Source organism: Babylonia areolata, chromosome 3 (assembly GCF_041734735.1).
Source record: "Babylonia areolata isolate BAREFJ2019XMU chromosome 3, ASM4173473v1, whole genome shotgun sequence".
Classification (NCBI taxonomy): Eukaryota; Metazoa; Mollusca; class Gastropoda; order Neogastropoda; family Buccinidae; genus Babylonia; species Babylonia areolata.
This window is the reverse complement of record NC_134878.1, coordinates 10,420,640-10,440,639: the sequence shown is the minus strand read 5'-3', so window position 1 is coordinate 10,440,639 and position 20,000 is coordinate 10,420,640. Positions and strand designations below refer to the sequence as shown.

The window sequence follows — 20,000 nt, the reverse complement described above, 5'->3', positions numbered from 1 at the left end:
CGTACGCGCGCGCGCGCGCGTGTGTATGTGTATGGGCGTGTTTTGTCAATGTGTGTCAGTGTTGTGTATGTATGTATGTGTTGTGGTGTGTGTGTGTGTATGTGAGTGTGTCAGTGTGTGTGTGTGTGTGTGTTACGGTGTGTGTGTGAGTGTGTGTGTGTGTGTGTGCGTGTGTGTGTGTGTGAGTGGATGTGTGTGTGTGTGTGGATGTGTGTGTGTGTGTGTCAGTGTGTGTGTACGTGCGCGCGTGCGTGTGTGTATGTGTATGGGCGTATGTTTTCAATGAATGTGTGTGTGGGCGTGTATTGTGTATGTATGTGTGTGTGTGTTGTGGTGTGTGTGCGTGCGCGCGTGTGTGTGTGCGTGTGTTTACGAGGTTCTGTGTGTGAGTGTGTGTGTGTGTATGTGGCATACACGTAACCAGCCAGCTAGTCTTATTGGACCCACAGAGGTGTGTGGTGGAAATTAACCACCCTCCTCCTCCACCCTTATAGAGAGAAAAAAAAAAAAAAAAAAAAAAAGGACATCAACTATACAAAGGGCAACAACTCGCCCACTTTCACGCCCACGTCCTCACACTCTCTACCTTCCCTCCCTTTTTATTTGCCCTTTAAGAGTCCCACGCTTCTTCTCCCTTCTCGGCCTTTCTCCTTCCCCTCTCTATCCCCCTCTTCCCCCCCACCCCCACCCCCCCCCATCCATCACCTCCGCCTTCACCGTGCCACTCCACCCCCACCACTTCTCCCCTTATTGCATCCCCCTCACCTACAAAATCCCAAATCCCCCCCCACGCCCCACACAAACACCCCAATCAACCAAGTCTTGTTCAAAGCAAAGAAGCCAGGAGACATGGCTGTAGCGCGCGCAAAGTCGATAACAGACTGACGACAATTAATCAGTTCCACAAAGGGGGTGGGGTTGGGGGTTGGGGTGGTAAACGTGTTAGGGAATCAGCCTCAGTTGTTCCCAAACGGCCTTCCCACTCGCCCGCCCAGTTGTCACCCCCTTCATTAATTAACTCCCTTTACTGCTGAACTTTGGTCGGGGGAGATCAGCGTAGAGCGGACCAATTTCAAGTGGAATTAGTGCAATTTGCATTTTTGTTTAATGAAGTGCTGTCTCTGGTTTTGCTGAACACTTACAACTACACACAAAGGTCATGTAATCCCAAGTATTAAGAGGAAGAAGTCCAAATAAACAACACTGAACAACAACAAACAATAACAACAAGGTACTGACTTATTGACCTTTGTCAATTTGATTTCAGTCTGGAGTCATGGTCTAGAGGTAACGCGTCCGCCTAGGAAGCGAGGGAATCTGAGTGCGCTGGTTCGAATCACGGCTCAGCCGCCGATATTTTCTCCCCCTCCACTAGACCTTGAGAGGTGGTCTGGACGCTAGTCATTCGGATGAGACGATAAACCGAGGTCCCGTGTGCAGCATGCACTTGGCGCACGTAAAAGAACCCACGGCAATAAAAAGGGTTGTTCCTGGCAACATTATGTAGAAAAATCCACTTTGATAGGAAAAAGAAATAAAACTGCACGCAGGAAAAAAAAAGAAGGAAAAAAAGTGGCGCTGTAGTGTAGCGACGCGCTCTCCCTGGGGACAGCAGCCCGAATTTCACACAGAGAAATCTGTTGTGGTAAAACACAAATTCTAATCTTAATGGTGTGTGACCGCCTTTCATTTACATGACAAGCATACACTTCAGTAGCCACCAGGGGATTAAAGTCAATAACAGTCGAGGGGTTCTTTGCTGTTGGAGGTGAGTAACCACGCTTGTTTAGAAAAAAAAAAAAAATCTCTCAGCCGATTTTGCTACTTTATTTGTTTGCTTAGACTGGAGTGTCACCACCACAACTGACTCTAACAGCAGGGTCTACAATATCTATCATAGTTTTCTACCCTACGACAGGGCACCACCTGAGATTAACGATTGAGTGTGCGTGCAAGCCGCCAGTTCGTGCCCAGCGAAGCTAGTGACCAGTCCAGTACTGACTTCACAGCTAGCGCCGTTCTTCTTCCTTGTGGGCAGTGTGAGTGTGGGTGCACCTACATACACACACACACTCTCTCTCTCTCTCTCCCTTACACACAGACACACACACACATACATACAAACATACATACACACGGTCACACACACACACACACACACACACACACACACACACACACACAGAGTTTCTCGGTCTCCGTGCCGAAAGGAAATAATTCATACAGCACTTGACTTGTAAAGTTCAATAATTCATGACAAACCGTCCAGCGGAATCAGAAGCATCGCTATAATGTGTGTGTGTGTGTGTGTGTGTGTGTGTGTGTGTGTGTGACAGAGAGACAGAGAGAGAGAGAGAGAGAGAGAGAGAGAGAATCTGACTACGCACCCACACGAGCGCCTCTTCCAATTTCTTTCCTCAATCAAACCCAGGTAAAAAGACACAACCAATTATAACTCACATAATGCACTGCTACCTTCTTTATACACTATCATACAACAGGTTGGTAATAATATATAGCGACATTCTTTATTCTACATCATACGGTGGTGTCTAGCCCCCATTAAGGATCCGAAACTGAAATCAGTCACACGAATACCACGAATAGAAAACCTCGCATCGATCATCAGAATGACGAGAGCTGTGAAGTGAGTGACCGATCACCAGACAATCTGGGCACTGCACTGACTCGCCCAGACAGCTGGGGCTCGCAAACTCAAAACCCGTACTTGTGATGGGCGCAATAGCCGAATGGTTAAAGCGTTGGATTCTCAATCTGAAGGTTCCGGATTCGAATCTCGGTAACGGCGCCTGGTGGGGTAAAGGGTTGAGATTTTTCCAATCTCCCAGGTCAATAAATGTGCAACCTGTTTGTGCTTGAACCCCCTTGTGTGTGAATACGCAAGCAGAAGATCAAATACGGATGTTAAAAATCCTGTAATCTATGTCAGCGTTCGGTGGGGTATAGAAACAAGAACATGCCCAGCATGCACACCCCCGAAAACGGAGTATGGCTGCCTTCGTGGCAGGGTAAAAACGGTCATACACGTAAACGCCCACTCATATACATACGAGTTAACTTGGGAGTTGCAGCCACGAAGGAAGAAGAAGAAGAAGAAACCGTATTTGTGAGGCGGTACTCTGTCGTAAGATGGAACTGCTTTCAACCGCTGTGACAGATGACCCCTTACCGTGGGTGGGGCTTTCAGTGCAGGACAATCCATATGCGTTTCCTCTTGACCCCTGTCTAGACAAGAGGTGAGACGACCGATCGATAAACGACAGGCGTTTTTTTGTTTGTTTGTTTGTTTTGTTTTTTGTCCGTTTGTTTGTTTGTTTGTTGTGTGTGCGTCTGTGTCTGTGTGTATATACAAGACTAAAAGCGTCAAGAGAGAGTTTAAAATCGTCAAACATTATAGTCTGCAGCGGTGCGCTGGTTACGAAACGGAATCCAGTTCGGGTGATGATTTATCATCCTCTTTTGAAGAAGACATACTTTCAAGTGACAAGGAATGCACACTTCTTAGCTGCTTCTGATGCTGAGCGATACATTATTACATTTTTTTTTATCATGATGAAAAGAGAATTGTATAAACTTTGTACCTAATCGATTCACGCCATATCATAAGAAGGATACTACGATGGAGGGAGATGACATGGAAGAGGGGGTGGAGGAGGAGGAGGAGGAGGAGGGCACTGCATTTTTAATCAATTGTAATTTTTTGACTTGAGCGATTCCCGAATATTTTATTTTATATACGAGGGATACGGTGATGGGGAAGGAGATGGAAGGGGAGAAAAGGGAGATACCGTAAAGCAAGCAGCGAGATTAACCCCTTGGCTGCTGCTGACGAATAGTGAAGGGCTACAACCTCACTGAGATGAGTCACAACTTCACTGAGACGAGTCACAATCTCACTGAGACGAGTCACAACCTCAATGAGACAAGTTACAACCTCACTGAGACGAGTCACAACCTCACTGAGATGAGTCACAACCTCACTGAGACGAGTCACAACCTCACTGAGATGAGTCACAACCTCACTGAGACGAGTCACAACCTCACTGAGACGAGTCACAACCTCACAGAGACGAGTCACAACCTCACTGAGATGAGTCACAACCTCACTGAGATGAGTCACAACCTCACTGAGATGAGTCACAACCTCCTGACCAGTCAGTCATCATCCTGTATATGGCTTTCTTTCTCTTGGCAATACCTGTCTCAGCCTTTCCCCCAGGTCTGACTGAAGAATCAAACTGAGCGTCTGGTCACTCGAATGAGACGATAAACCGAGGCCCCGTGTGCAGCACGCACTTGGCGCACTGTAAAAGATCGCATTGGCAATGTAAGCGTTGTCCCCCTGGCAAACTTCTGCAGAAGAAATCCACTCTGATAGACACACAAATGTAAATCCATGCACTCCAGGTCTGACTGGCACCTTGGGTAATGCTGCAGGTCAGGCATCCGCCGAACAGATGTCGTGTGGAGTATATGGGTTTGTCCGAACGCAGTGACACCTCATTGAGACACTGTAACTAAAATCCCTCTAGGGCTTGCGCTACTTTTTTTTTTATCAGCAAAATCAATTACACCATTGATAAGTTCACAAAAAGTAGTAGGATTACTGCACTTCGAACTGATACCGCACTGATCTTTTTTTTTTTTCTTTTTTTACCAAGGTTCTGCGGTAAAGGGGTTAAAAAAAACTTTAAAAGATAATTTGAAAAAAAACTATATATAAAAAAAGCTTCCACAACACCGATTAATCGAATACGTAGCAAACAGCTTCTCGTGACTGCCAGTAGCTTGTCTGGGTGGATATGAGACCTCGTTAACAAGCTCACACTTGCGCTATCGCCTTACGTCATGACGAGTTTACGTCACTTCCAGTCTTCGGCTTAATGGGACTCTCTCTCTCTCTCTCTCTTTGATGTTGTGTGCTGTTGAGATTATGTGTGTGTATGTGTGTGTGTGTGTGTGTGTGTGCGTGTGTATGTGTGTGCGTGCGTGTGCGTGTGTGTGTCTGTGTGTGCGCGCAAACAAACAGAACGCTGCTAGGAAGTCAATGCTGCCCTTCCAGTAAGCAGGCAACGCGAGAATGGCTGCTGGGTCCGAGTGTGAAGATGACAGGAAAGGTAGATGGCCTACGGTTTGGTACTTGGTGAATGGACCGCTGCTGCTGCGGGGTTTGTGACTGGGCGGGAGGCGGATTTTATGAATCTTTGCATGCTCGGGTTGTTTGTGCTTTGAACCACTTGGGAGGCAACGAACAAGCCCCTCCCGCCCCCTACCCCAGCCAACCGTCCACCACCACCACCCTCCTAAAAAGTTGAATTCCCCCCCCCACACACACACACACACACAAAACAACAACAACAAACAGCAACAACAAAATAAAATAAAATAAAATAACAGAATATGGTAAATTGCAACAGTTATGAAGTTAGAAAGGTATACTGGAGTTCTGCTTCTTCTTTGCGTTACACGACCAACATCGACTTGCCGATGATTCTGTCGTGGTTGATGCATGTTGGGTATTTTCGTGTCTCCATAACCCACCGAACACTGACGTGAACTACAGGATCTTTAACGTGCATATTTGATTTTCTGCGTGCGTATACACACGAAGGGGGTTCAGGCACTAGCAGGTCTGCACATATGTTGACCTGGGAGATCGGAAAAATCTCCACCCTTTACCCACCGGGCGCCGTTACCGAGATTCGAACCCAAGTCCCTCAGATTTAAAGTCCAACCACTCGGCTATTGCGCCCGTCAAATTGAGCAAAAACAAGGAGGGAGTGAAAGAGGGGAGAAGACGGAGAGGATAGAGAGAGAGACAAGGGAGTGCTAATCCTGCAGTGGCAGTGACTCAGACTGATCGACAGACTGACAGCTTCCGTCTAAGTTTCGCAATGACGCGTCGCTGCGGTCGGACAAATCCATATTCGCTACACCACATCTGCTACTGAGGCGGATGTTGGACCAGCAGCATCACCCGGTTAGGCCTTCAGTGTGTGTGTGTGTGTGTGTGTGTGTGTGTGTGTGTGTGTGTGTGTGTGTGTAGCACCTGTCAGATTTTTGCAAGAGGACAACACACATATTGCCATGGGATGGGTTATTTTTCAGTGCGCCATGCGCGTGCTGCACAAGCGATGGGACCTCAATTTATCATCTCATCCGAACGACGAGATGCAAAGTTTGATTTTCCAGTCAAACAATCATGGGAGAAAGGGCGAGAGCGGGACTGGGAGCCAGACTGACAGAAAACGCCACAGACCTCAGAGCTGGGACTCAAGCAGAAATTTCCAGAATTCCCCCTCCTCAATCCTTCCCACTCCCGGCTACACAACTTACAAATGTCGGCGAGCAGTTCTTCAAGGTGAAAATCGTCTGTCTTCCCTGTCGTCACCTATCTTCCAAGCCAGTCCAGAAGAGAGGCAAGGCATCACTTGGTTGCCTGCTGGTTTGTTCAAACACTGGAGCGCTGTATTGGTTTTCACTAGCCGGGTTATAAGTATCTTGTTCACTGCTCTCTGAGAAAAGTGTAACATTTTGGTCGGGGCAGAGAGGCCTGACTGTACGTATATACAAGTGTTTGACGTGTTTGCTCGTGTACTGTGCAGTCAGCTGACTGGAACAGCTGTAGTCGTCTGGCGCGCGAGCGATTCTTCCGGAAGACTCGAACAAGCCAGGAGTGGGTTGCTGTTGAGATTGTGTGTGTGTGTGTGTGTGTGTGTGTGTGTGAGTGACTGAGTGGGTTGCATGAGCGAACTTAGCAGCGTTAAGTTTGCTTATCGTTACGAATGTTCCCAACTCCACGGTAAATTACATATACTTAGGAACATTCTCTTAGCAAACTTAGCTCTGCCAAGATCGACTCATGTAACCCGGCCCAAGATCTTTGAGCAAAGAGACTGTCTTTGCTTTGAGTAATACCACTGAGTTGGCGTCGTAGCAGATTCGGTTGGGCGTTGGCCTTCTGATCCAGTGTTCACCAGTGATCATTGAAACCCAGTTTCGGCATGCTGTTGTGTCCTGAAGAATGGCACTTTACTCCGGTGTTTTTCACCCCATCCAGGTTTGAATGCGTACCGAACTTCGGTTGCGTGAGTATTAGGACCTGCCGCGCCTACCTGTGCCGAGCCCTGCCAGGAGCCAATTGCATTGCTCGGACAGAAGAGCCTAGTATAGTCGTAAACCGCTACTAACTGTGTGTAGTACGGAACTGACCAATGGCGTAGTTCGGTCAACGTAGGCATTTAGTCACGTGTAACTGTCAAAAAGTTAGAACCAAGCAATGCAACTGACAGTAGATGCGAATTCACTGTCTCGATGGGCGTGAAAGGTTATGAGACCTTGAAGTATTAACTGATAACAAAGGATTCTACAGCTCAACCGTCAGTGAATAACGATGACTCTAAAACCAGGAGGTAAGATTGCACTGGCTCTTAGTGATTCTTTGGGGCGAGTTGGCTTTTGGGGACCATCCCAACGCCGATTGTTATATAGCCGTCTCGGCGATAAAATGGGGATGCAACGTATTTGGGCAAGACACTCACCACTATAATCAAATTCTAACTTAGACTGTCGGGACAACAGCTGTCTCATCTGCTATTCTGATGGTAATAGTCGGACACGACTGACTATCATACATACCAAAGAGCCTGGAAAAAGATAAAGGACCAACTCGCTGTTTTCAGCACAATATAGAGTGAGGCCAACATCTCTCTCTCTCTCTCTCTCTCTCTGTTTTTCACAAGCTGTTCGTGCAGTTAATATGTAATCCAAGCTGATGAATGAAAACTGAAAAGCTTGGATGGAAGGGTCGATTCTCGCTCTGTTCGTCTGCTTGTTTATCTCTGTCTCAATATCTCTTTCTCTCCCTGCACACACACACACACACACACACACACACACACACACACACACACACACACACACACACAGAGTTTGCCTGTCTTCTCTTTCCTCTCCATCCCCGTTCAATCTCTCTCTATGTCTCCATGTGCGTGCGTGCGTGCGTGCGTGCGTGCGTGTGTGTGTGTGTGTGTGTGTGTGTGTGTGTGTGTGTGTGTGTGTGTGTGTGTGTGTGTGTGTGTGTGTGCTGTTGTTGATGTTGTTGTTGTTACTGGCAGATAACACAAAATGATACTGAATATGGCTCTCAAGACATTACCTTCTCAAGGCATTACCTTTATGAAATACTTAACTTTTCCTCCTTACTCAGTTACTGCCTTCATCTCATTCTCCCTTTCTTCCTGATCCCTGGAATACAGCATTCCATTCAAAAACACGGGTCTCTTTAAACGTTCTTTGTGAAGAATGAATTGAATATATCAGCTATGACAAACTGATTTCCATTGATAACCAAAACAACTTGATCAGAATAAAACTGCTCAACAAAACTGGCCAAAACGGGAGCTTTTGTTGCCCCATGATCCGCAACAACAGCGTCATCAACATCAGCAACATGCCGAGTTCTCTCAAATTCTTACCCCCCCCCCCCTACCCCCAACCCCCACCACCCTCTCTCCCTCAACTAACAAAATCTATTATGATTGGGGTATAGAGGGAAGCCATGCTATTACATCATGGTAATCAAGTGTTGATGAAATGAGCTGCAACAAAAAGCTCACTGGTGCTAATTTATGCGCTGTTGTTTTCTTACTTTCTCTCTGGAAAACACAAAGTCAAGGGACAAGCATTTGGCAAAGGCAGGAGACGGGTCTGAGTGTACTGAAAATGGCTGAAACTTCACTTTGTGATGGGTTCATCCAAACGGATGATCATTACAGAAATCAGTACCATTGGGTCCCTCAAGCCTATGTCAACAGCTGTGTATCATTCTGTGTGTTTTGTTGATCAACGGAGTACCATTCGGATCCCCTAAGTCTTTTGTTAATCAATGGAGTACTATTCCTACGCTTCTAAATCTTTTGCTGATCAACTAAGTACCTTTCGGATCCCTAAATCTTTTGTCAATCGACAGGGTATCATTAGGACGCCCCTAAAGTCTGTTGTACGCCTCTAAATCTTTTGTTGATCAACCGAGTAATATTCGGACCTCCTAGGTCTTTTGTTGATCAGTGGAGTACCATTAGGACCTCCCAAGTCTTTTGTTGAGCAATGGAGTACCATTAGGACCTATAAGTATTATGTTAACAAACAGAGTACCATTCGGACCCCAGAGTCTTTTGTTAATCAACCGTTCAACGGAGTAACATTCGTGTACCTCAAAGTCTTTTGTTGACAGACGGAGTACCTTCCGGACCTCCCAGGTCTTTAGTTAATCAACAGAGTACCATTCAGACCTCCTAAGTCCTTTGTTAATCAACAGAGTACTACTTGGAACTACCATTCGGACCCTCGAAGTATTTTGTTAGTCAACAGAGTACAACTTCGGACACCCCTAACTAAGCCTTTTGTAAATCAGTGGAGTATCATTTGGAGCACTGTAGTCTTTGCCAACAACGGAATAGCCTACCATTGGGACCACCTGAGTCTTTGTCAGCAGTGGAGTGCAATTCGGAACCTCTTTGTATCATTTTGGTTAATTAGCAGAGAACCATTCACATCCCCCTAAGTCTCATGCCTATCAGTGCGGTACAATTCGGACACCCCGACTCTTTGTCAACAGTGGAGTACCATTCGAACCCTTCTAGTATTTTTGTTAATCAGCGGAGTATCATTCGGACCTATCTACTTTTTTTAAATCTGAGTATCATTATGATCCCCCAAAGTCAATCATTTTGACCCCTCCAGTCTTTTGTGAATCACTGTAGTAGCATTCGGACCTCCCTCTGTCAATCAGTGGAGTATCATTCAGACTCCAGGAGTCCTTTTGTCAATCAGCAAATTACCAGTATGACACCCCTTCTCCTCCGTAAGTCGTTTTTCAATCAGCACAGTATTATTCGGAGCCCTCTAACTCTTTGTCAACCAGCCAGTGGAGTACCATTCGGACCCCGTAAGTCTATGACAACAGCAGAGTACCATTCGGACTACGACAGTCTTTGTCAAACCCCCCCCCCCCCCCCCCCCCTACCACCTGTCCCCTAAGTCTTTTGCCAGTTAAAAAAAATCTTTTGCCAGAGTACGAGTGAAGGTGAAAATTAAGTACTGTTGTTTTCCGACAGGTGTTTGTGTTTACAAGTTGCTAGGTGAAAAGAAAGCTGCTGCGAGCAGTATGTGAATCGAAGAAACAGCAGCACCCAAAGGCAGTATGCAGCTTGTGTCAGGTAAAGTGCCAGATACTGAGATGTTCTTTTTTCCATTCTCCTTCTTCTTCATTTTTTCCCCTTGTCTCCTTCTGCCAGGGAGATATGTGTCGTTTGTGTTATGACGCCACAGGAATGTTGCTTTATTCTATTTATCATTCTTTTTAAACATGCCCCTTTATTTTATCATGTTCTTTCAATCCTTACTGGTTCATTTTTTCTTGCCGCAAAGTGTTGCTGTCATTTTAGTATTTAAAATAAAATGTTCCTTTCTTTGTTATGTTTTTTCAACCTTTATCTATTCATTTATGTATGTATTTTTCCTTATTTTTGTCTTGGCCATCAAAAACAACGTGATCATGTTGTTATAATTGCGTCTGGCTTTGTTTATTTATTTAAGGATTTGATTTCTTTTTTCTTTCTTTTTCTTTTACCATTTTCTTCCTCTTTTTCTTGGCCATCAAAAGCAGCGTGATGATGTTGTTATTACTGTGTCTGGATTTGTTGATTTATCTAAGAACTTGATTTCTTCCTTCTTCTTTTCTTTTACTCCTTTTTCTTCTTGGCCATCAAAAATGGCAGAATGGTGTTGTCATAACTGTGCCTGGATTTGTTTATTTATTTTTAGAACTTCATTCCTTTCTTTCTTCCTTTCTTTTTCATTTACCTCTTTCTTTCTTTTTTTTTTTTTTTTTTTTTTTTTTTTTTTTTTTGACCATGAAAAGCAGCTTGATGGCGTTGTTGTGTCTGGCACTGTTTATCTATTCATATGTTTAATTGATTACTTCTATATTTTTCTTTGTTTACTTCTTGATTTGATTTTTTGTTGCTGTCTTTTTCTTTTACTCTTTTTTTTCCTGTATTGTTTTTTTTTCTTGACCATCAATCAGCGAGATGATTTTGTGGTTGTGTTTGACTCTTTTCATTTATTTATTTGTTATTTGATTCCTTTTTATTCTTTGATTTTTTTTTCTTTTCATCCTTTTTCGGTCTTTTCTTTTTTTCTTGCGCCATCAAAAGCAGCTTGATCATATGTCGTTATGGTTGTATCTCCTGGCTTTTTTTTTCACTTATTTACTGATGTATTTGATTCTTTCTTTCTTTTTGTGTTACCCGTTTGTGTGTCTCTTCTTCCTGGCCAACAAAGGCAGCGCGATAATGCTGTTATGGTTGTGTCTGATTTTATTGATTTGTCTGTTTGTTATTCGATCATGCTGTTATGGTTGTGTCTGATTTTATTGATTTGTCTGTTTGTTATTCGATCATGCTGTTAGGGTTGTGTCTGATTTTATTGATTTGTCTATTTGTTATTCGATCATGCTGTTATGGTTGTGTCTGATTTTATGTTATGGTTGCGTCAGACTTTACTAATTTGTCTGTTTGTTATTCGATAATGCTGTTATGGTTGTGTCTGATTTTATGTTATGGTTGTGTCTGACTTTATTGATTTGTCTGTTTGTTATTCGATAATGCTGTTATGGTTGTGTCTGATTTTATGTTATGGTTGTGTCTGTCTTTATTGATTTGTCTGTTTGTTATTCGATCATGCTGTTAGGGTTGTGTCTGACTTTATGTTATAGTTGTCTCTGACATTATTGAATTGTCTGTTTGTTATTCGATAATCCTGTTATGATTAAATATGAAAATATGACTTTATTTTATGGTTGTGTCTGGTCTGACTGATTTGTCTGCTATTTGATAATGCTTGTAGGGTTGTGTCTGATGTTTTTGTTTTGTCTGTTTGTTATTCGATAATCCTGTTATGCTTGTGTCTGACTTTATTGATTTGTCTGTTATTCGAATACTTCTTTCTTCTTCCTTTGATCTTTTTTTTCTGTGTTTTCTTTTTGTTGTTGTTGTTGTTGTTGTGGCATTAAAAGCAGCGTGATGACTTCGTTATGGTTGTGGCTTCTGGCTTTTCTTTCTTCATTTACTTATTTATTTGATCCCTTCTTTCTCTGTTTTCTGTTATCCTCTTTTGGTCTTTTGTTTCTGGCCATCAAAAGCAGTGAGATGGTGTTGTCATCGTCTGTGTCTGACTTTATTTATTTGTCTGTTTGTTGACGGGCGCAATAGCCGAGTGGTTAAAGCGTTGGATTTTCAATCTGAGGGTCCCGGGTTCGAATCATGGTGACGGCGCCTGGTGGGTAAAGGGTGGAGATTTTTACGATCTCCCAGGTCAACATATGTGCAGACCTGCTAGTGCCTGAACCCCCTTCGTGTGCATATGCAAGCAGAAGATCAAATACGCACGTTAAAGATCCTGTAATCCATGTCAGCGTTAGGTGGATTATGGAAACAAGAACATACCCAGCATGCACACCCCCGAAAACGGAGTATGGCTGCCTACATGGCGGAGTAAAAACGGTCATACACGTAAAAGCCCACTCATGTGCATACGAGTGAACGCAGAAGAAGAAGAAGAAGAAGAAGAAGTCTGTTTGTTATTCGATTCCTTCTTTCTTCTTCCCTTCACCTTTCTTTTAAAGCAGCGTGATGACTTCGTCCTAGTTGTTTCTTCTGGCTTTTGTTCATTTACCTATTTATGTGACCGCTTCTTTCTTTTTCTGTTACCCTCTTTCGGTGTGTTTTTGGCCATCAAAAGCAGCGAGATGGTGTTGTTCTGGTTTTTGTGTCTGGATTTGTTTAGCTTAGTGGTGTATTTGATTCATTCTCTCTTTCTCTTATCCTTTGTCTGTCTTTTCTTTGTGGTCATCTAAGTAGTGAGATGGTGTTAATGTCTGTGTCTGGCTTTGTTTATTTGTATTTGATTCCCTCTTTCTCTTATCCTTTGTTTTTTTCTTCATGGTCATCAAAGTAGTGAGATGGTGTTAATGTCTGTGTCTGGCTTTGTTTGGTTAATGTCTGTGTCTGGCTTTGTTTATTTGTATTTGATCCCCTCTTTCTTTCTCTTATCCTTTGTCTGTCTTTTCTTTGTGGCCATCAAAGTAGTGAATGTGGTGTTAATGTTTGTGTCTGGCTTTGTTTATTTGTATTTGATTCCTTCTTTCTTTCTCTAATCCTTTGTCTGTCTTTCCTTCGTGGCCATCAGAGTAGTGAGATGGTGTTAATGTCTGTGTCTGCTTTTGTTTATTTGTATTTGATCCCCTCTTTCTCTTATCCTTTGTCTGTCTTTTCTTTGTGGCCATCAAAGTAGTGAATGTGGTGTTAATGTTTGTGTCTGGCTTTGTTTATTTGTATTTGATTCCTTCTCTCCTTCTTATTTTTCTTTTATCCTTTGTCTGCATTTTCTGCTTGTCCCTAAAAGTAGTGAGATGGTGGTGTTAAGGTTTGTGTCTAGCTTTGTTTATTTAGTAGTGTATTTAAATTCCTTCTTTCTTTCTTATTTTTCGTTTATCCTATGTCTGCATTTTCTGCTTGGCCCTCAAAGTAGTGAGAAGGTGGTGTTAAGGTTTGTGTCTGGCTTTGTTCATTGACTCACTTGTGTAAACAAAGTGAGTCTATGTTTTAACCCGGTGTTCGGGTGTGTGTGTGTGTGTGTGTGTGTGTGTGTGTGTGTGTGGTAAACTTTAACATTGACATTTTCTCTGCAAATACTTTGTCAGTTGACACCAAATTAGGCATAAAAATAGGAAAAGCAGTTCTTTCCAGTCATCTTGTCTATTTATGAAATCATTTAGCTCCTTTCTATTACCCCGTTTTCTGCTATTTACTCTTGGCTATCAAAGCAGGTAGAGAGGTGTTGTTGTTATGGTTATACCTGGCTTTATTTATCTATTTGGTTTCTTCTTTCTTTCTTCCACCCTTTGTCTTTTTTTTTTCCTTTTTGTGCCATCAAAAGCAGCGTACCGATGTCATTCTTGTATATCTTAGCTTTGTTTAATTATGTATCCCATTCGTATTTTCTTTCCCCCTTTTTTTTTCTTTTCTTTAACATTTTTTTCTGTATTTTCTCCTCTTTATCTTCTTCTTCTGATCCTTCAAAATAAGCTTGACGACTTTGTTATAGTCTGTGTTTGGCTTTATTTATTCATTTATTTATCTATTCAATGTACGTGATTCCTTCTTTCTGTTTTCTATTCATACTGCCCTCTTTCTGTCTGTTCTTCTTGGCCATCCAAGCAGCGAGGTCATGTTGTTATGTGTGATTTTGTTATGGTTTGTGTCTGGCTTTATTGATTTATCTATTTATTTACTTGATTCCTTCATTCGATTTTCTATTTATACTGCCCTCTTTCTGTCTGTTCTTCTTGGCCATCCAAACAGGAGGTATTGGGTGGGGGTGATTTATGTTGTTACGTATGTGTGTGTGTGTCTGGCTTTGCTTAGCCCTTATAACACCGCCCTGGGCGGTCTGCTTGGCTTCCGGTCACCTTGAATTGAATTTTGCCTGCCTGTCTTTGTGTGTGTGTGTGTGTGTGTGTGTGTGTGTGTGTGTGTGCTTGTTTTTGTTTGCGTCGTTGTTTGTATGTGTGCCTTTCCGTCTGTCTGTCTGTTCCCTACTCTTTCATCCCCCTTTTCCGTTTTGTTTGCTTGTATGTTTGATTGATGTTTTTTTTTTTCTTCTTCTTTTTAGTGGGCAGGGGGTGGGGGTTGGTCGTTAAAATCAGCAGGGTTGTTGTTGTTGTTGTTACTGTTGTTGTTTTTGTTCTTTGTGTCTTTTTTTCTACCTTTCTGCGTTCGGTTTCTTTTTCTCTTTCTTTCTTTGAGTCTTTCTTGCTATGTTTCTTTCTGTCTTTCTTTCTGTTTTTCTTTCTCTATGACTTTGTGTTTTGTTTCTCTATGTGTTTTCTTTCTCTCTATTTGAATTTGTTTTCATCTCTGTGTGTGTCGCATTGGGAAAAGGTTTAACGACTATTTCAATCAATGTTATTATTAAAAAGGAGAGAAAAAAAAGAAAAGAAATAAAACGTAGAAAGGAAAACAGCACTAAAAAAAATTCCGTCGTGAACATTTCAACTTGCTCGCATCCGCAACAAATACAATCTTGTGTGTGTGTGTGTGTGTGTGTGTGTGTGTGTGTGTGTGTGCGTCTGTGCGCGTGTGTCTGTGTGTGTGTTTGTGTGTATGTGTTGGAAAAAAAAAGCAAAAAAAAAAAAAAAAAGCTAAAAGTCGCCTGATTACACAACTCTTTCTGGATTGATGATGGCCTGTGGATTACCGTCCACTTCTGAAATACGGAGCCACACGTTTACGTGGTGGGCCCGTCGTCATCTTCGTTCAACAACATGAGACTGAGCATTGATGAATCAGAAGTCCTCGCAGGGTCGTGAAAATGGATCATGCGTTAAGACATTCTGGAGTGGTGGGTTTCTGTGTGTGGGTGTGCTGGGGGATTAAGGGAGAGTGGTTGGTGTGTGTGTGTGTGTGTGTGTGTGTGTGTGTGTGTGTGTGTGTGTGTGTGTGTGTGTGTGTGTGTGTTTGTGTGTGTGTGTGTTTGTGTATGTGTGTGCGTTTGTGTGTTGTGTGTGTGTGTGCGTTTGTGTGTGTGTGTGTGTGTGTGTGTTTGTGTGTTGTGTGTGTGTGTGCGTTTGTGTGTGTGTGTGTGTGTGTGTGTGTGTGTGTGTGTGCGTGCGTGCGTGCGCGTTTGTGTGTGTTTTCTTCAGTTTAACGTCTATTCACTATAAGTGTTTTTAGACGGAAAGAAGTAAAGTAGTGGATAAAGGAAAGGGAATGTATGTGAATATTAGTGTAAAAAAGGTGTTCATGTAATGTATCAGAGGAAAAGTATATTATAAGAAAAAGTCTTTAAAAAAAGTGTGTGTTTGTGTGTGTGTGTGTGTGTGTGTGTGTGTGTGTGTGTGTGTGTGTGTGTGTCTCTTTTATCCCCCCCCCTCTCTCTCTGTCTTCAAGTGCATACATGTGTCTGTGGGGAAAAAAACAATACAGCATGCATATAATCCATGAATATACACGTCAAAACCTGATATAATCAATAATACACTGTACAGATTTTTTACGACACCCAAAGCAAGTACGCACGCACACATGGCTGATGTTTATACACAGAATCTGGCCCTCGCGCGTGCGCGCGCGCACACACACTCACACACACACACAAACCCCCAAAAACAACAACAAACAAAAAAAACAACAACAGAAAACTAGTAAATCTATCCATGTCCAGATAAAAAAAGCATTTTGTGTGTATTATTAGTATTACTTTATTTATTTATTTACTTATTTATTCACTTATTTATCTATTTATTTATTCATTCGTTCATTTACTTATTTATTCATTTATCAATCATATTCAATTAGATTATTCATTTATTAATTAATTAATTTATTTATTTATCTATCTATCTGTTTTGTGGGAAGCCGGCTTTCTTAGATTAATGGCGAAATGAAACTAATATTATGCCCACACACCCAAAAAAAGAACATCCCTATTTATTTTACAATATACAAGCAATATTTATTTTTTAATAACACACACACACACACACACACACACTGAGGTTTAAAAAGAAAATCCGCTTGCATCCTACTATATGATAAATCCTTGATTTTTCCTCATAACTGGATGGTCAACTATTTGGAGACAATACTTATAAACATGCCAATGCGAGGCGATACAACCATGTGTGCACGCCCATATGTAGGTTTTACAACATCGACACATGAACATGCAACTGACATGCAACGTCCAACCAAACAGTACAAAGAGAGAGAGAGAGAGAGAGAGAGAGAGAGAGAGAGAGAGAGAGAGAGAGAGAGGGAGAGAGAGAACACTGAACACTGAAATGTTTAATGTCGTTCGCTGTAAAGCTCTAGTGACATAGTAGGTACAAATCAGAACAAGAGCGAGCGAGCGAGACAGAGAGAGAAAGAGAGAGAGAGACAGAGAGAGACAGAGACAGACAGACAGACAGACGTAAGGGACAGAAGGAGACGGTGGGAGTCAGAGAGACAGGGACACTGAGACAGGAAAGACAGAGACAGAGAGACTCGATCGAGCCCAAGTTAAAGATGCAGAAGTGAAGAGCCAATCAGAATAAAAACGCTGAGACGTAAAAGAACATGCCCACGATAGAAACTCTGTGTGTGTGTGTGTGTGGTGTGTGTGTGTGTGTGTGTGTGTGTTTTCTTGATCAAGGCAGTGTCGACAGTTTGTGATCCACACGGTCTCAGCGAAACCAACATCGCCACGAAACTGAATACACATGGTTGACAAACAGTTTAGGATAACGAGGGAACTTGCACAGACAGACAGACAGACAGACAGATACATACATATACATAGGTATATGCATAGACACATAGATATTACGACATACAAACACACAGATTGACAGACAGACTGACAGACAGACAGGTATATGCAAAAGCTAACGCCCGCCCCCCCCCCCTCCACCCCCCTCTACCCCCAATACGTTCACAGAAAATCCGTAACGGCTGTCAATACTACAACACACAACACAACATCGATCATGCACACACAATATAAATAACACACGAGCCAAAACAAAAACAAAATCCAGATTTATTCATAATAATCTTTGAAGAAAAAAAAAAAGAAAAAAGAGACGTCATAAATGCGTCATCAAAACGGAACAACACCGCGGTAAAAATACATCAACGCAGGGGAAAGAACTTATTATGACGACATCGACGAGAAAAAAAAAAAAAAAAAAAAGAAGAAGAAGAAAAAAAAAAGGACAAAGATAAAAGGGGAGGTTATAACGACATCGAGGAAACACGTTCCGTTCCGGCAAAAAGATAAAAGCTTTCCGGGGAAAAAAAACAAAAACAAATCCAATCCAGTTCAAAGCAAGGCAAGGGGAGAGAGGTTATATATATGAACAACGGAATCCTCCACAACGACACGGGAAACGCCAGGCATGCGGAACTGGGTTGCTTTGTAGTATACTATTCGGAAATAGATCTCAGCAGCGCTCAGTTTACTTGGGGGTGCTACGATTTCTCTAAATTTTAAGGCACGCTAATTCCATAACAATAATGATAATAATGATGATGATGATAAAATGATATTAATGATAATAATAATAATGATGATGATAATGATGATCATGATAATATAATAATAATAATGATAATGATAATAATAATGTGCATTTACGCACAACTTGCCCTTCGGTTCTAAGCACATTTAGCAATATGCGTTGTGAATTTGACACAGGAATAGGCCTTTAACAACTGTTGTTTTTTAAATTTTATTTATTTATTTTAATGCTGAGATGCAAACTCCCTAAAAAATAAATTAATTAAAAAATTAGAAAAAAAAACAACAACAAAAAACCCAGTGTAACATTACTCCCAACCCGTACTCTTCTCCCACCTTACCCATACACCTTCTATGCATGGTCTTTACACACACACACACACACACACACACACACACACATTAATGGTCGAGGGGTGTGGAGGGAGAAGGAGAAGGATTTACGGTTTAAAATAATCCTTTGGAGAAAAAAAAAATATATAAAAAAAATGAGCGCTGCCACAGATCGCTACCAAAGCAACCCAGCCCCTTGGGTTTCCCGAGGGAGGCTGGCGGTGGAGAACAGCGAGCGATACAGTTCTATGTTCTCTTCTTCTCTCCCTTACCTTGGGGACCGTTTCATGGGCCAGCCCGTGACGCGATCCGTGACGTAAGAGGAGCAGGCGGCCCCGGGGCCTAAGCCCTGGGGGTCGGACAAGACTCGAACCCGGTTCGTGGCGTCCCTTAGCGGCGAGAGCAGGCCGCTGCAACCCGCCGCGTCGGCGCTGCCCGCGGCCGTGTGACCGTGAAGGCTGAGCAGACATAAAACAGAACACATGGCGACCACACTCTGGGGATCTATCCGTGGATAACTGAGAGATGACAGGTAACATAAAGGGCTGGACCTTTCTTGTTTTTATCTTCTGGAGCTATTATGTCATATTCTAAATGATTTTCCCCTGTCTGATTCCAGGACCTTTCTTGTTTCTTTTGTTTGTACGATGGCTGTGTAGACATAAAACACACACACACACACAAAGCCCACGGCATTGTGGAGATCCATCCGTGGATAAGAGAGATGACAGGTAACATAAGAAGATGGACCCTTTTTGGGGGAATGGTGGGGTGGGGGGTGGGGTAGTGTTTGTACGTTGGCTAAGCAGACATAAAACAGAAAACATGGCGACGACACTATGGAGATCTATCTATCCGCAGGCAAGAGATGACAGGTAACATAAGGGGATGGACCCTTCTTGTTTGTTTGTTTATTTTGTTTGTACGAAGGCTGTGCAGACATAAAACAGAAAACGAGCGACGAGACTACGTAGATGAGTAGTTAAGAAAGATATATGCATATACACAGACAAGAGGCTAGACCCATATCTCTGTTCGCACACTGTGAGAGTCGCGCGCTCACCATATATATATGACACAGAAGAAGTGTGTGTGTGTGTGTGTGTGTGTGTGTGTGTGTGTGTGTGTGTGTGTGTGTGTGAGGCAGGGGGTGGGGGAGGTGGAGAAGGCACGGATAGGTGTGTATCGTATGATATGTAACTTTGTTAGGCTACATTGTGAGACTGATTTGAGTGGTAACAACGTGAGGTAAATGAATGAACGCAGTCATTAAAAAACAAGAGAGGCAAGACCTTCAAGACTCACTTGTGATACATTAAAAAAAAAAAAAATCTAATCTTTAAAATGTGTTCTGTATTTGTTATTATAAAGCTTCAGGTTAAAAAAAAAAAAAAAAGAAAAAGAAAAAGAAAAGTCCTAACCAGACTCGAACCCCGCGTGTTCGGGTGAGAAGAAACTGTCTTACCCATTACACTATCGTGGCTCCTTTACTGACGTTCTAAAATTCAATATTTAAACAT

The 20,000-nt window shown here is 42.5% G+C and overlaps 1 protein-coding gene across 3 annotated transcripts in view; it reads right to left on the bottom strand.

Moving 5' to 3' along the window:
• Nucleotides 1–20,000, bottom strand: part of LOC143279714 (uncharacterized) — a 156,617-nt gene that overhangs the window by 82,971 nt on the left and 53,646 nt on the right. For 2 of the 3 annotated variants that reach the window (XM_076583824.1, XM_076583826.1), the window contains exon 3: nt 18,753–18,938. The exons of the other annotated variant lie outside the window; for it this stretch is intronic. In XM_076583824.1, the coding sequence (XP_076439939.1) occupies nt 18,753–18,938 (186 nt within the window). The remainder of the gene's footprint in view (nt 1–18,752; nt 18,939–20,000) is intronic. 3 annotated transcript variants of the gene reach the window in all.